Source organism: Corvus kubaryi, unplaced genomic scaffold (genome assembly GCF_017639235.1).
Source record: "Corvus kubaryi isolate FWS band 111438036 unplaced genomic scaffold, C.kubaryi_AGA036_p1.0 37398, whole genome shotgun sequence".
Taxonomy (NCBI): Eukaryota; Metazoa; Chordata; class Aves; order Passeriformes; family Corvidae; genus Corvus; species Corvus kubaryi.
The window spans coordinates 34,193,206-34,209,677 of NW_024581137.1; the positions used below are offsets into that span (position 1 = coordinate 34,193,206).

A 16,472-nucleotide genomic window follows, 5' to 3' on the forward strand; every position below is an offset into this window, starting at 1 on the left:
GAACCTGGTGGTGTACTCAGGATCAGGAAGCTTATGGAAAATGCGGAATTGTTTCAAGTGGTCAGTGAGGACCAAAGCTTGTGGAAACTGTTCTGTCCTCATCTCCTCTGAACTTTAGGCCAGGTGGTTGGTACGGTGCTGGGGTTTCCTAGCCATGATATTGAAACGGCTACTCTCATCAAAACGAAATTGTTTTCTTCTTTGCAGGAGGTAGGTAGTCCCATGTTCTTTACAGGAATTTCTATTGCAAATATCATCAGGGTAATCTCATTTTTTCTCAAGGCCCAGGGTTTTGGTACAGGTTTTCTATACTATGTTCAAATAATTTGTGTAAAGGAATAACATATATAAAATGTATTGATTTTATGTAGAGCTGAGGATGACAGGTTTTCTGCAAAAATGTTGTTACTATTTTGTAAGATCAGTGGACTTTTGCAGATGATCATGAAATTCTTGAGACTGTGTTGAGACTGTGTTAACTTTACTGGGCTTAATGATGACAGTGTGTGAAAAACATATTTGCAAAATAAATTTGAAAAATATACTTTAAAAATAAATAGTTTGAAAGAATTCCAGATTTAATATGTCAGATGCTTATGGACTATACCCAGTAAAGATTTTAATAGCTTGTTCTGTTAAGTGACTTTTCTTAGCTGTAAAATACAGTGGAATAATGACTTTAATTTTTTTCTTTTTAAAATCTAAAATTTATAAATCCAAATTTCACTTGGGGAATATTGGTGGTCCTTGTTGTGTAAAGAGTGTCTGTAGTTATTCCAAAGCATGCTTTATTTCTATTTTACTTCTTAATCACAGGAAATGGAATGTCATAGGAATGAAAATTGAATGGAATCACAGGGATGAAAATGTGAATGCAGCATGCTTGTTTGCACAATAAGCATTTAAACATACACATCAGTACACTGCAGAGAAGAAGGTCCCCAGGACTTAAAGGACCAAAAACCCCCACTGTAAATCAGCAGGCAGTTCACCTGGAGGGAAAATGAAACAACTGTTTCATGCAGTGATCAGAAACAAATGGCAAGGTAGCTATTTTTTAGTTAGAGACTGTGCAGGGACAATTATTTGTTTTAGAACCTTGCAATTTATTTTAAAATTGAGTTTCAAAGTTGAATTTTTTTAAAGATTGATAGAAGTGACAGCATGGATTTCTAAAAATGAGTATTTAAAATCTTCAACCTGTTGTTTGTTTTGCTTTTTGACAGTTCTGGTTCAAACAATGCAAACACACTGATGGTTGTATTTTTTGCTAGCTTTAGATTTATTTTGTGCTGTTACGGCTCCTGACACTGAAGCATTAACATTTTGCCTTTTCAAAACTAAAGCAATTAAACAGTGTTCTGAAATGGATTTTAAAGCTTCCATTTATCAGATATTTTAATTAAATACTTGTTTAGGATCAAAGCACAGTTGCCCAGAGAGGTTGTGGAATCTCTGTTGTTGGAAGTACTCATGGAATCACAGATTGGGTCAGGTTGGAAGGGACCACAGTGGGTCATCTGGTCTAACCTTCCTCCTCAAGCAGGGTCATCCCAGAGCACATGGCACAGGATTTTGTCCAGATGGTTTTTGAGTATCTCCAGCGAGAGTGACTCCACAGCCTTTCTGGGCAATCTGCTGCAGTGCTGAGACACACACACAGAGTAAAGAAGGTCTTCCTTATATTCATGTGGAACTTCCTGTGCATCAGTTTCTGCCCATTGCCTCTTGTGCTGTTGCTTGGCACCACTGAGAAGAGTCTGGTCCATCCTCTTGGCACACCCCCTTTAGGTTTTTATACACATTAATGAGTTCCCCTCTCAGTTATCTCTTCTGGAGGCTGAACAGGCCCAGCTCCCTCAGCCTTTCCTTGTAAAAGAGATGCTTCAGTCCCCTAACCGTTTTTGTAGACCTCCACTGGACCTGCTCCATACCTTTCTTGAACTGAGGAACCCAGAACTGGACACGGTATTCCATGTGTGGCATCACTGAGGCTGACTAGAGGGTCAGGATCACTTGTCTTGACCTGCTGGCAGTGCTCTTCCCAGTGCATCTCAGGACACCACTGGCATTTTTGGCCACAGGGGCACCGCTGGCTCATGGACAGCTCATGGTCCACTTGGACCCCCAGGTCCTTCTTCTCAGAGCTGCATCTCAGCAAGTCAGCTCCAGCCTGTGCTGGTTTATGGGGTTATTCCTTGCCAGGTACAGGACCCCACATTTTCTTCTGCTGAATTTCATACTCTTTTTCTCTGCCCGTCTCTCCAGCCTGTCGAGGTCCTTCTGAAGGGCTGCACAGCACTCAGGGTATTTGAGTGCTCCCAGCTTTGAGTTCTCACTGAGGAGGCATCTGCCCCTTTGTCCAGGTCATTGATGAATAAGTTACACAATATTAGGCCCAGTACTGAACCTTGGGGAATGCCACTAGTGACAGGCCTCCAGCTAGAACCTGTGCCACTGATTATGACCCTCTGGGATTTCAACATTCCCTTACCCTGGTGTCCTGAATCAGAAATTCATGAGGGGGTATTCGAACCTCATCTGGCCATGGCCCTGAGCAACCTGTTCTGCTTGGACCTTCTTTGACTGGTGGCTGGACTCCATGAAATCCAGATGTCCTTTCCATTACAAATTACTCTGTAGCTCTGAAACAGGCTCCTTTTTAAAAAAAGTTTAAATGGATCCTGGCTACTGAACCACACCACAGCTTCTCTGTGTTTTGCTGTATTCACTTAAGTGACTTGTGGATAGCTGTTGAACTTCCAGCTAGGGATTTAATGCAGAACTACTTTTTTTTCATTGCCCATTTTTTATTTTAATAATGGACTTAGATGATTAGGAGATGATACTGTTAGAACGGAATAATAACTTGGAGTGAGTTCTGGTACATAATTGGATACCTTTTGATGGTTAAATCACAAGTTAAAACACTTCAAATTTTTCCTGTAGTATGAATGGTTTTTAATGTCTGAATTGGGCAATCTGACTACAGATGAGATTTGAGTCAGTGATGTGGTGGATGAATGGGTGATGAGACCTAGCGAGGGAAGAGGAAAAACACTGTTCACTGAGCATAGGAATTTGTGCACCATAGCTGCAAAAAGAAAGTACAGGGTATGTGTAAAAAGGCAGTGGCAAAGAGGATACCATGTCTCATGCCATCAAAGAATTAGTAGAAGCACAGTAGGCAGTCTTCCAGTCAGCTGCCTGCATTGTATTATCCAACATGCATTCTGTCAGAAAAGCATCTGGTAGTAGTTGCCAAGGCATATTTACATCAATATACAGTACGATTGTGAAGAGATCAAGTTGTGTGGGTTCTTTTACTGTATCTACACTAATGTGGTAGTCTGTGTTTTCCAAGTCATAGCAAAAATTAAGTGCACATATTTAGCTTGAGCTATTTAGAGTGATATTTGTACTTACATGAACTTCTGAGGCATGCTTGTGGCCTTTAATCTCTAAAACAGACAAGGGAATGCAAATGGCCTGGATAGAGACCTTATATTCCTAATTGGCTTGATGAGGTTTTCAGTTTCATTGTTGTGTGTTCCTTTGCCTTTTATAATGCCAATAATTAAACACTGTATTTAGTCTGAAGTTACCATTCTTTCCACTTCTTGACATTTGGGCATGTCTTGGTAATGTGCACTCACAGCCCAGAAAGCCAAACATGTCCTGGGCTGCATCAAAAGCAGCATGGGCAGCAAGGCAGGGGAGGGGATTCTGCCCCTCTGCTCTGCTCTGGTGAGACCCCACCTGGAACACTGCATCCAGCTCAGGGACCCCCAGCACTGGAAGGACATGGATCTGTTGGAGCGAGTCCAGAGGAGGCAAACAAAGATGGTTAAAGGGATCGACAAAAAGGGGAGAGAATTGGGATTGTCCATCCTGAAGAGAAGGCTTTGGGGGTGACCTAATTGCAGCCTTCCAGTACCTGAAGGGAGCCTACAAGATAGGATAAGGGGGAATGGTTTTAAACTGAAAGAGAGCAGGTTTAGGTTAGATACATGGAAGAAATTCTTTATTATGAGGTTAATTCTTTTCTATGGTGAGACACTGTAACAGGTTGCCCAGAGAAGTTGTGGATGCCCCATCCCTGGAGGCTTTGAGAAACCTGGTCTAGTGAAGGGTGTCCCTGCCCATGGCAAGGATGGTTGAAGCTAGATGATCTTTAAGGTCTCTTTCAACCCAAACTATTCTATGATTATATGTTTCATTTTCTTGAGATGGAATTTTTATTTTGGGCTCCAGTCAAGGAGGGTTTACAGGACACAGAGCTAAGGGAGCAGGATACATTGTTCCTTCAAGGTAGCTAATGTATGGCAATGAATTAAAATAAAATTACAGTGGCATATTCAAAGGAGACTCTGCAGCTTTCATATGTTAACAAGTTGAAGTAAGAATTGTGTGGAGCCTTGCCCCATCAAAACAAATTTGAGACTCCTTTTATACTAGCTAAGTTTCTGCTATCTCTTAGCTTGCATCAGGTAAGAATGCACCTTTTTTTCTCTGACAAAGGCAACTCTGGACCTAAACATAGCTTTCGGTAAATAATAACCAAACATAGCTTTTGGTAAACAATGATTTGTTCCTAATCTCATCCACACAGTATCAGTGGCTTGCTTTGGGGAAGTTCTGGAGGTGGGATGCGAGGGAAAGAGGAAGCCAACGAACATCTGATTTCTGTGCAAGAGACAGCTGACAGGTGTTCTGGGAATGTCTTTCTCTGGAAAAGCAGTGGTCACTGCTAGAAAGAGACAACCTTTATTTCCTCTTATATGCAGGCAAGACAGGCTGTCTTTTTCATGCTGGTTGCCTTCTTTGAAGAAAGTCTGGCAGAAAGCAGAAACTTTATAAATGTGATCTCCAGTGACATGTGGCAAGGTGCCTTGAGCTGTGGCAGTAGGAAGCACCCTAAATGAAAGACCTCAAGTAGAGGGATAGGACCTCACCCTGAACCAATAGACTTTCTCTCCCATTCTGCTCTCCAGGAGTAGAATTTTGCTCCTGGAGAATGCTGGCAGACAAGATCCAAGCTGGCTGTGGTGAAGCTTAAGACATGAATGAGCAATGGGGCTGTCCTGGGGGGCATTGACTTTGCTAGGAGAAAATTCTCTTCGGACATTAGGACTTGGAGTTATGAATTTTATGAATTTGAGGTTAACTGGGGTTAGTCTTCCTGTTTGTAAGTTAAATCCAACTTGCTCTTTCACCACTGATGCCCTGGGATCAGTGGGTGTTTTTAAAGCTGAAACTACTGACTGGGTTGTGAGATGGGAAGAGGTCTGCAGTTTCATTTCTGCTCTGTGAAGCCTTCTTGCTTTAGAACAAGCTATTCTTGTGGGTTATACCATCTGCAGGGCTTTTGGGTCGGTGCAGCAGACACCTGCCCCTTTCATCTCCTTGTGACCATATTTTTCTATGTCTTTTTTCTTCATTTACTTGGGCTCTTCCTGACATCTTCCTGGCTCTCAGCTGTGCCACTTCGCTCTCACTTTTTCCTGCTTCCTTGCCTAAAATGGGGATTCCACCCTGCTTGGATTTCCCTGAGTCAACAGAACTGCTGTGCCTGCCTGGCAGGGACTGAACCATCAGCCAGAACTCAACATGCACAGGAGATGCAACCTCATTGCCCCAAGGAGTCAGCTCCCACCTTTGCTTGTGGCACTGGAATGAGCTGGAAGGTGGCTCCCAGTCCTGCCTGGCAGGCAGAGGCTGGCTCCAGTGAGGTGGCTCCCAGCTTGTTCTGAACACAGGCAAGCACTAAGTTCTGCTGATTTCCTCAACCCCAGGCACCAGCCATGCTTGGGAACTGGTTTACAGCCCTGCTGCTCGCAGAGACAGACAGGAGCTCATGGTTTGGACTCCTGGTCTTCCACAAAGCGTGAAGGGAGCAGACCAGCTCCTGGCCCAGCCTGGGGGTAGGGAGTGACTCCTGGGAACCATCTCTCCATGCTCACAGGAACTTGCAGGAGACAAGATCTGGCTCTTCGCTTGAGTTGCTGAAGGAGTCATACAGCAATTAGGAAGGCATATAGCAGCTGGGAACCTCTGGCCTTCAGCTTGTCTTCAGAGGATATCTTTGCCCTGTTTTTTTGGCAGAGGCCAAACTGTCACACTGAAGTGGGCACTGTCCTTTGAGACAAGTACTTGCTCAGATCTCAGTGTTTTCATTAGTTACAGTATATGCAGTCTAGTTGCAGAAATGTAGGGTCCTTACTACTGTACAATTTGGTGTGTATCAAATAGTGGCTTCTTCACGGAAACTGCTGTGTATTACCAGTCTGCCAAGCCTGTTGCCCAGTTGTGACTACTAACTATGAAGCTTGTATTTAGCTGTGATCATACTTGTCATGCTGCCCCCCTCCTCGTAGAAGAGATGTAGGCTTAAAGTCTGCATACTGCTGGTGACAAGTTTTTGTTCCTGCCTGCCATGTCTCTGCACATCCCCTGTCCTGTTTGTGACTGCTCTGTCAGTAACTCCAGAAAAGTGGATCTTGAAATAATGGTGTTTTTGTAGTTGATTTGTTTGAATGTGGAGAACTCTGGGAAAAATTCAAAAGCCTGAATTACAGTGACACAAAACTTTCATTGTTAGCAGCTTGAAAAGATTATGCTGAAAATCAGTTAGCTTTAGTCATCTTTTTATAAATTGTCTTTTAATTTTAATCTTTCCTTGTTTGAATTCAAAACTTGAAATATCTGAGTTTCTTTTAATTAAATGCTGTGGGTATAAAACTTCACGAATAAAACTATTATTCAGAAACTATTTGTGAGGGTGATGATTTGGGGAAACAAAAACATTAGGTTTGCTTTATGTTACTAATTTATATGAACAGTATTGCTTTCCTGTTACAACATATCATATTTGTTTATATGTTTGTCCCTATTGTTATTTTATTTTATTATTAAATGAACATTTTTCTTTTCTTCCCAGAGGATGCTAAGCAAGTTTTTGGCCAGACTACTATTCATCAGCACATTCCTTTTAACTGGAATTCAGAGTTCGTACAGCTGCATTTTGGAAAGGATAGAAAAAGACACCTAACATATGCGGAGTTCACTCAGTTTTTACTGGTGGGTCTAATACAGTATGGTTTGTCAAGAGTAATAAAAAGGATGCAAGAATCAAAGTGTTTGCAAACTTGCCAAATACCATGCTGGTAGCAAAGCTGAAATATATACCAAGTGTAGGCTTTTACAGTCAGAGTGCTGGACTTGTATAGTATGCTGGTAAATAGGATATGCTGTTGGTAAAACTGCTGATTCAGGCTAGCTGGGGTTTTTTTCCTTTTCCTTTGTTTTTGCACCTGTGTGCAGAAGGTGATTATTTCTACACTGTTGTGTAGCCATAGACATGAGATTAAAAACCTAGACTTCGATGTCTGAAAATCTCCTGTATTTTTAAATCTATGAGTCAAAGAATGTTAAATAACAGTATTAAACATTTTGGACTCAACTTGCCAGACTCATATTAACAAGTACTTTTGTCTGTAAACAGCATGTTTACTAAACATATATTTAATTCAGAGCTGATATCCAATAATATTTTTTACAAGCCATTTCCACACACTTTACTTTTGATCTTTTTTGAATTAGGATTATCTTAGGGAAAATTTGCTTGTATATAATGAATAAAGCACTATTTTGCAAGTAATTCTTGGCTGTTCATACTATTCATACAAGGTACTTTGTTACAGGAAGTAAAATATGCTAATAAAAAAATAAACTGATTATCTGTATTTTAGCAGTACTGTAAAATAGTCTTCAGTAGGAAAAGAGGTGAAACACGTGAGTTTCTTGTTTGTATTCCTCCTGAATACTTAATGCCTGTATTAGTATTTACACTAGAGAGTTTTAAAATGGGAACCTGCTTCGAGACTGCAAGGTTTCTTTTTTTCTTGTTTACACAAGTATGTTAGTTCACAGTAGGAGGTGGTATCATTTTGATGAGGAATAATTAAGATAATGCTATTGAGACAAATGTTTCAAATTGACTTCATAGAACAGAGTCTAATTAACTTTGTATGAAGAGGACGTCAGGTATCACATGATTAAATTGTATTCCCTTAGGCTTTGTATTGACTATTGTAACTCCTAAGTAGCTAAGACATAAACCAGTTTTGTGACAGAAATAGGAATCAGGACCTCTTTTGAGTGAAAAAGCAAATGTGCTACTTTATTAGGAAAAAATGCCTCTGGCAATGTGTTCTGGTATCTCCTTTCAACTACAGAATGAGCCTCAGATATGTATCCTGATTTTGGTGGTTTAAAGTCACAGTTTTAACAAAGTACCAGTCCTGTTTGCCTCATTTGTCTATTTGTTTGGACATCTGAGGAAAACCTGTTGAAAAATTCAGAATAAAAACAGGACACTTTTTCACCATTTAAAGTGTGTGTGTAAGGGTTGTGAGAGAAGTTGAGAGGTTAGAGTCAGAGACCTAAAAGAGCTTGTAATCTTAAGGCTGGTGTTTGGAATATTTGAGTTCTTTCTTTGGGTTCTTTTGTGTTTTTAACTTGAATTAGGAAAAGCAAGCACTGAGGCAGGAGTTTTCTAACTTTGGAGATTAGTCCTAACTATTAGGCTTTCTCCTCCTGTGGAGGGATATTCCTCTTTACTTATCTGAAAGGACTTTTCTTGGATGGGATGATATTTGGGGATAGTTGGTTGTGTTGGAGGATGTCAGTGGTCCTCATGAACCAGCCAGCCCTTCTGGTGATGATCCATATAGGTCAGAAACACAGGAGGAGGAGCATAAACCAGGAGAATAAGTATGACAATTCTGGGTGTCTCTGGAGAGGTGAGATGCACTCAGGAAAAATTCTAATACTGCTAATAAAGATACTCTCAGCATTGGTGCAGGCAGGAAGGATTTTCAAATAAATTAATTGTCCTAAGACTTCTGAAGCTGCCTGTTATCAGTACAGTCTATTAGGATGCTCAGTCAGTCACAGTAATTGGGTACATCTGTTTACCCACTTTCTAAAACTGTAAATCACGTAAGTTTCCCTGCTGATTCTTGCCTTGCAGCATTGTACTACAGATGCTGAAGTTTGGGCACAGAAATGGCTTTCGGCACTAAGTGGAGCGTTGCTGTTCACAGGCATGGAAATCTTCCTTTAAGCTCTGTAACCTTCGGTACTCAGTCTTTCCTTCTGACATTCTGCCTGTGCATGAGTCAGTCTTCTTGGTCTGATGTCTAGACCTTGGACCTTAGACAGCAGGAGACCACAGTGGATACCAAATTACCTTTCTGCATTCCTGATGTGTGAATGCAGTTTACACTGCACTTAACATGGACCAGATGGTTCTGTAGGGCGCTTCAGGTACTGCTTTGTAAGTACAATGCAATTTGCAACTTTTAATGGAATAATCTAGCTAGATTCAAATTCCTTTACATTGGGTCCTATTATGTCACATAAACTTGTTCCGTGATCATTATCTGTTGCAGCATTTGGACTAATCATCACTTCTGGCAAAGCTCAAGGTATTTGGAAAATAACATTAGTATATTTTATCCATGCACAAGATAGATCTCTTGTGGCTTTAAATAAGAAGTGTTTATATGGGATTCTGAATATTTATATCCTGCCAGCACTTTTTCTGTCTGTAGTAACAGAGATGCCTGAAAGTATAGCCTCCAAACTCCTTGGCTCTAATACAGTTAACAATCTATTTGCATCAACCTAGAGCTCAGGGTGTGTTGTTTTACCCTGCTCATTTGCTGGCTTAAAATTAGCTTGTGTACCTGTACTATATACCCATCATATCTCTATCTGTTTGCATATGGTCATGTTCCATCATCACTTAAGTGGCAAGTCTGCCTTACGAAGAGCAAAATCAGCCCCTTTCTCAGCATGTAAAATCTATTCCACACAATGAATTTTAACATATGTGGGCCTGGTAAATCCGTTTCTGTATTGCCTGGGAATTTACTTATGCCCAGCATATTAGTTGATGAAGTAGTAGTCTCTATAATTGAACCTTGGGATCTACTCCAGTGGCAAAGATTGTGTTGTATCTGATGACTTGTAGATACATTGGGATGGAATGCAAATATAAATTTCTATCTAAGTGCAAGGTAAAGAAGCTTTTAATGAGCTGGAGTAAGTGAAAGCTGAGTTAAAATCTCTAGATAGGAAATAATTTCATTAGAATCTGGTGCCAGCATGCCTGCCATGCTGTACAAATTAATTTTTCACAGAGTCTTATTCTGCCTGGGGGAATTCTGGACTTCCAGCATCAAGGAAGATGCTTGTTTTCTATGTATATCTTAAGTTTACAGAAAGTCTAGTTGGAGAAGGTTCTTTAGGAAGTGTAATTTGTATTGCAAAGTAATGAGGATTGTATTTCTTTAAACCTTAGTCTGTCTAGGTAAACAATATGGGACTGAAATAGGTGCAACAATAAAATTACTGCAAGTCGGCATCTCTGAAGACTACAGCTTTGCTTTATTGTTTTTCAGTTTATTTTTAAGGTGGTATTCTTTATATTAGCTGCATATACACAACAAAGGTGATGTTACAAACATCTCATAAAGAATTTTCTGATAAATTGCTAGTAGCAATTTTGAAACTCCTTTTGAAACATAGTTGTGCTGTGAGTTGTCTCAGCTTTCAGGCATGGAGGCTGAGGGAATGTATAGCCTTTCTTTTGAGGTAAACACTTTAAGGAGTTTATTGCATTGATATGCATGGTGCAGTGATTAGAAAAGTGACGTATGTCTGGTTTGTTGGTAACAGACCTTGTAGGTTTGTCTGAAATTTAGATTTGAGATGGTTTGTTACCATGTGATCGTCTACGTGTTCTTGTGTACCATACTGCTTCCATCCATGGTCATGGTTTGGGAATGTCATGTGGCTGAAGATCCCTGTGCTTCTTTCTTCCCGGTGTAACTGGAAAATGTGTAGCTCTGCTCAAAATAACCTAAAGAGTCTCCGTAGCCTAAAAAGTCTCTCCCTTCCTGAGGTCAGTCTTCTCTTGTCTATGTGCAGTATTCGTAAACCATTTTGAACTGGAACTTAGTTTCTGAACTAAGGAGGAGGTATGAATAGGGAGTTTCAGAAGACTGACATCATCCCATTCACAGTTTTGTCTTGCTGTTTGTCTACAGCTAAATGGCTCTTTTCTGTCTGACAAAAAGATGGGTAAATGGCAGCGCCAAGACCTTGACAATGTGTTTAACAAGTGGGATAATTCTCTCTAGTGGGTTCCAGTTTACCAAGAAAATTGGAAAGAATCATGTTAGCAAGGAGAGGATAGGGTGTTTTGGCTTGTTCTCAACTGTAGTAGTAGCAGCCTTTTTGCAGTTAGCTGGATGATGACAAGAAACACGCACTTGATGCGCCTCTTTGGAGCACGAGCCCTGCTTTGTTCTGTGGCTAAGACATCACTGTCAGACAATGTCTCACCAATGGTACAATACCTCCAGACTCACTGATGGGTGTACACAGATGGGAACAGATTGGACTTCTGCAGGTGGTGTCCAGGTTTTTTTACTGCATTTTAGTGCTGGATTCTGCCAATGAAATACTGCCAGCAGTTTCAGTGGTTAAAACAAATTGAGTGAGGGAAGAAGAAAGCAATATTCACAGTTTCCCATGTAATCCTTCTGCTAAATACAATTTATTTTTTCCCTGGTAGTGCTTCCATTTAATGACAAACATTTTTATTCATTTGTTCCCACGTTTCTACCTGCTAAGTGATGAGTATTTAGGATACAAGCATTATTATACCAAACTCCTTTGCAGAGCTCTCTGCCTCCCAAGTAGTTGCCTGCCTCAAGCTGACTAAGTCTTTTTGTGTTTTTGTGCTCATCTCACCATAAACCTTCCAAAATTGCTTCCTTCCAAATTTCTGTTGAAATTACAGTCTCAGTTGGAGTGAAGTAGGAACTTGCATGGCTGCATCCAGCCAGAGTATTATTGCTGAATTGTAACACCTCAACATGGGGGTCTGTAATGTAAAGAAAACGTGGCCGAACTGAAATTGTACCACTTCAAATTATAACCCCCAGGAGCGTTTCCCATCAAAAGAACAAATTTCAGATTAGTTCTGGGAGTGAAACATTGACCAGTCTTTTCCCCCCAACCCTTTCCCCCCTCTGCCTAATATATTAGGAGGTTTTCATCATACCTTTCAGGTCAGGGTACAGTGTTGCAATTAGAAATTAGGACCAAAATTGGCAAAGTCAGAAGGCTGAAATAAAAGGACAAGCATGGCTTGAGTGGCCACGTGAACTGAGTGAATAGAAGGAGGGAGGGATGGCATCTGCAGGTCTCTCGCAGGTTCGGTTCTACTCCATCTGAATTTGCCTTTTGCCCTTCACTCTTTATTTCCTTGAATGCTGATGTGAGACAAATATCAGCTTACAGGAGATCATATTTACTGAGAATACATCATGATGGTGACTCTTGACTAGCTTGAGTCTTGGATTAATATGTATTTTAAGGCACATATTTGCAAATACAATGGAAATAGTTGGATAGTGTCATGATCCACTGCAAGACTTGCTTAGTATTGCTGACATAGTTTTGCTCTGATTCCATTTTCTGAATAACTGATTATGAATATGTATTCAAAATAAGCACTGTATTTCCAGTGAAGAAGTTTTTATAATCTTTGAAATTTAAAGGGAAGACACGGCAGTGATTTGTGTTCCTTCATTCACCTAAAAAATACAGGTTGGGAAGTCTGATTACATCACCAAAGGTATTTCTTTTTTTTACAAACCTGTAGAACTCAACAAACATTGGTATGTAATAACAAGTTACATCTGTGCAGGATTGTTCCTTTTAAATAAAAAAAAGGAAAGTAGTCTTAACAGTAATTTAAGAAGAAAGGGTGAAGGTCACAGTAGGACTTTCAGCTCTGAGAGATTATATACCTTTTTTTCTCCTTTTTTCTCTCGGTAGTACATTTGAATCACAAAATGAGATTATCAGGTGGTTGTATCAGATAATGTTTATGCCTGTTACTACTGCTGAAATACTGAGAACTGATCTTTAATCAGTCATGATACAAGGAGTTCTAAATTAAACTGCTGGTGTCTTTTGTAGACAAATAACTTTATGTTTTAAATGAGGATGCTTTTTGAGGGAATCCCTTCCAGATTAGTAGGTGTCTACATGGAAATCTCTGATGATTTCATTGTCCTCATTCAAGGAGTAGTGAGTGCTTTTACAGAAGGTATTTTGACCTGCTGTGATACGTGCAATAAACTGGATAATGCACATCATGGAACACTTTAATGTTCATGAGTGGGAGATTACTTGCACTGGTGTGTTGGTATGGGTTCTCCATTTCTCAGTTAAATGAATTGCATGACATAATGTCCAGGCAGCAAAGAAATCATGATGTTGTCCAAGGTATTGAGGTCAGTGATAGAGACCATATATGCTCCTGCTAGAAAAGGCTGAAATTTACATACTATATACATACAATAGCCACTTAACATTAGATTACCCGTAGTCGTGTTTTGTTAGGAATGAGAAGTCTTGTAGGATTGCATTACTTACATTAAATATAACTGTTAAGGTGACGATTTTGAACGTAACTTTTTTTTCCCCCTATGTTTGCAGGAGATACAGTTAGAACATGCAAAACAGGCTTTTGTACAGAGGGACAATGCTCAATCTGGAAGAGTCACAGCTATGGACTTCAGGGACATTATGGTCACTATCCGGCCACACATGCTGACACCATTTGTAGAAGAATGTCTAGTAGCTGTGAGTAGTTCTGGTATCCCAGCTGGCAGACCTGGGATACAGCTGTGGGATTCTGTTTTTTATGTACTTTGACTGCTGTATGACACCTAATCCAGCTTGTGGATCCATGTTTTGAAGTCTAGCGGTTATTATCGACACATATGAAAATTAACTCTGATAGCAGAATGTATATCCTCAATGTTCTTGGTCTCCAGAGACAAAAGACAAAGCATGTAGATGGACCTTAGTTATGGCCTACAGATGCAGAGTTTGCCTTTTTCCAGCCATTCCATCATAGTAGACTGTGTCAAATACTTCAGAATGCCATTACATCCCACTTAGGACATCATCCTCAATGCCCTTGCTTTGTAATGTAAATTCTAAGCTCCTGAGTGTAATTTCCAAGTATCTGGGACAATGTATGAACTGGAACATCAGCCAAGGACATTCAGAGTATATTGTCACAGTTTGGAGTGCATAAAGTGAATTAAATACTGCAATTTTGCAATTTCACTGAAGAAAGAGATACATTTGGTTTTGACCACAGTTTCTAATTTTGGGAACTTGTAGCAGCACGTTCGAAGTACTCTAAAGCTTGGCCATATTCAGGTTTAAAGATCTGCTTAAAGATCTGTTCTGCTTTGACTTGCAAGGGAGAGTTTCAGGGGGATATGTGAGGTGATGAGAACTCCAAACTGACCAGAATATTAGAAGATGCATGCAGCAAAAAGGATAGCCAGAAGGCTTAGGGACTGACAGTGAGATCTGGTACTTTTTTCGATGGTTCCCTCACAGTCCTGTTAACAGCCTTCCTGGGTCATATGCTCTGTCATAAAACATAAGATTTTTGATTATCCCTCAAGGTCAGTTAAATTTTCGCAAGCTTACGCATATTTTTTCAGAAATTTGCTTGATCATTGATCTTATAATTTAAATAGAGAATTGATCCAGTAATTTTTCTGTGTGCAGATCCAACACTACTTTAAAACAGAGGTTTAAGCTCAGTTCTCATTTGAAAATGAGTGACTGTTCGAACCTTGTTGTTCCCATTATGTTTGACCGCCTGATACAAGCCCGAGAGCTTACTGCTGGTTTTCCATGACTTGAAATGCCTGTGAATTTAAAGGTTTCAGTTGACCTTTTACAGAATATGTTTTGGTTTTGTTGAAATTTTCTATATAGTAATATGCTTTACATGTAGAAGTAGATTTCCTCATTACTAGATATAAGCCAACTTATGAAACATTTCCAACTGAAGCAGTACTGAAACTTGAACTTTGTAAATTACTACTGGTTATGTTGTTATAATCCTGCATATGTATTTGTTTAGGTTTGTAGGGTGGGGAGAGTTTTATATTCTGGTCATGATTAGTTTCAGTAACATAAGAATCTTTCATAGTTTAAAGTTCTTTATTTTGCAGGGTTTTTTTTAAAAAGCAAGCCTGTGCTACTGTCACTCTTGTAAAATAACATTGTTCGAAAACTTTTATTTCAAGGGTTTTTTTTAGTTTTGTAACACTCTCCTTTCTTTTTTCTTCTTTTACTGTCTGTACTCTAGGCTGCTGGAGGTACCACTTCCCATCAGGTCAGCTTTTCCTATTTTAATGGATTTAATTCTCTCCTTAACAACATGGAGCTCATTAGAAAGATCTACAGTACTCTGGCTGGAAATAGAAAAGATGTGGAAGTCACTAAGGGTTGGTAGAAATGTTTGCAGTCTGGAAGTTTCCTTGGGCATTTGAATGGAGGGAAAGACCTCATCTGTATTCTTTTAAATCAATTTGGGGGGGGAAGCCTGCCTTGTTAGCATGCCTTGGTTTGCCACTCAGTTTTGTACAGTCCTGTCGGAGTCCACCCTCCAGCTTTTTCATTTTGTTTCAATCAGAAAAAGGTCGTAGTAAACTTGTGGTGGGGGCAGGGTGAGGGAAGTATGTAAAGATATTTAAAAGTTTAAAAAACTTCCTAGGACCCCTGCCAAATTGGCAGCCTATTAAAGTGACCTTCAAGGGTAGTTGAAGAATTCCATAAACTTGTATTGGCGGCACAGTAAGCTGATCTACAAGCTTGGAACAAGATGTTATCTGCTATATCTAACCACTTTTATGGAGAATTCCCTGTGCAACACCAGAGTTTCATTAATGCGGCCTACTGGGACTATGCATGAAAAGTTCCACATCTCTTGACTCCTGTTTTGGGGTTTTTTCTTTGTTTGCTTTTTATTTTATATTTTTCCCTCTGACCTGCAGCTGATTGATACCGTATGTCAAATATCCTAAATCCTGCTGGTAGCACTAAGCTTTAAGACCAGAGAGTTGTACTTACTTGCATGAAGGACAGACCATTTAAAGCACACATTTATGTAGTGACAGGAACACTTCTGTTTTGGGTAACTTCCCTTTCACCCCTGCCCCAACAAGTGTCTTCTACTTTATACTAAAATATAGAGCAAATTTGGGGTGCTCTGGATTATTTCTTCTGGTTTGATTGCATTTTATTTTCTGTATTTTTATTCTGTTTCAGAGGAGTTTGTTTTGGCAGCCCAGAAATTTGGTCAGGTTACACCCATGGAAGTTGACATCTTGTTTCAGTTAGCAGACCTTTATGAGCCACGGGGGTAGGTGGAGAATTATCTGTCCTCTTCTTTTCTCTTCTTTTCTCTTCTCTCCTCTTCTTTTCTCTTCTCTCCTCTTCTTTTCTCTTCTTTTCTCTTCTCTCCTCTTCTTTTCTCTTCTTTTCTCTTCTTTTCTCTTCTTTTCTCTTCT

General features: G+C 39.9%; 1 protein-coding gene across 3 annotated transcripts in view; it reads left to right on the forward strand.

Moving 5' to 3' along the window:
* SLC25A13 (solute carrier family 25 member 13) overlaps positions 1–16,472 on the forward strand; it is a 104,048-nt gene that overhangs the window by 47,582 nt on the left and 39,994 nt on the right. For all 3 annotated transcript variants that reach the window (XM_042044167.1, XM_042044166.1, XM_042044165.1), the window contains 4 exons: positions 6,941–7,080; positions 13,585–13,731; positions 15,269–15,407; positions 16,231–16,324. In XM_042044167.1, the coding sequence (XP_041900101.1) occupies positions 6,941–7,080; positions 13,585–13,731; positions 15,269–15,407; positions 16,231–16,324 (520 nt within the window). The remainder of the gene's footprint in view (positions 1–6,940; positions 7,081–13,584; positions 13,732–15,268; positions 15,408–16,230; positions 16,325–16,472) is intronic.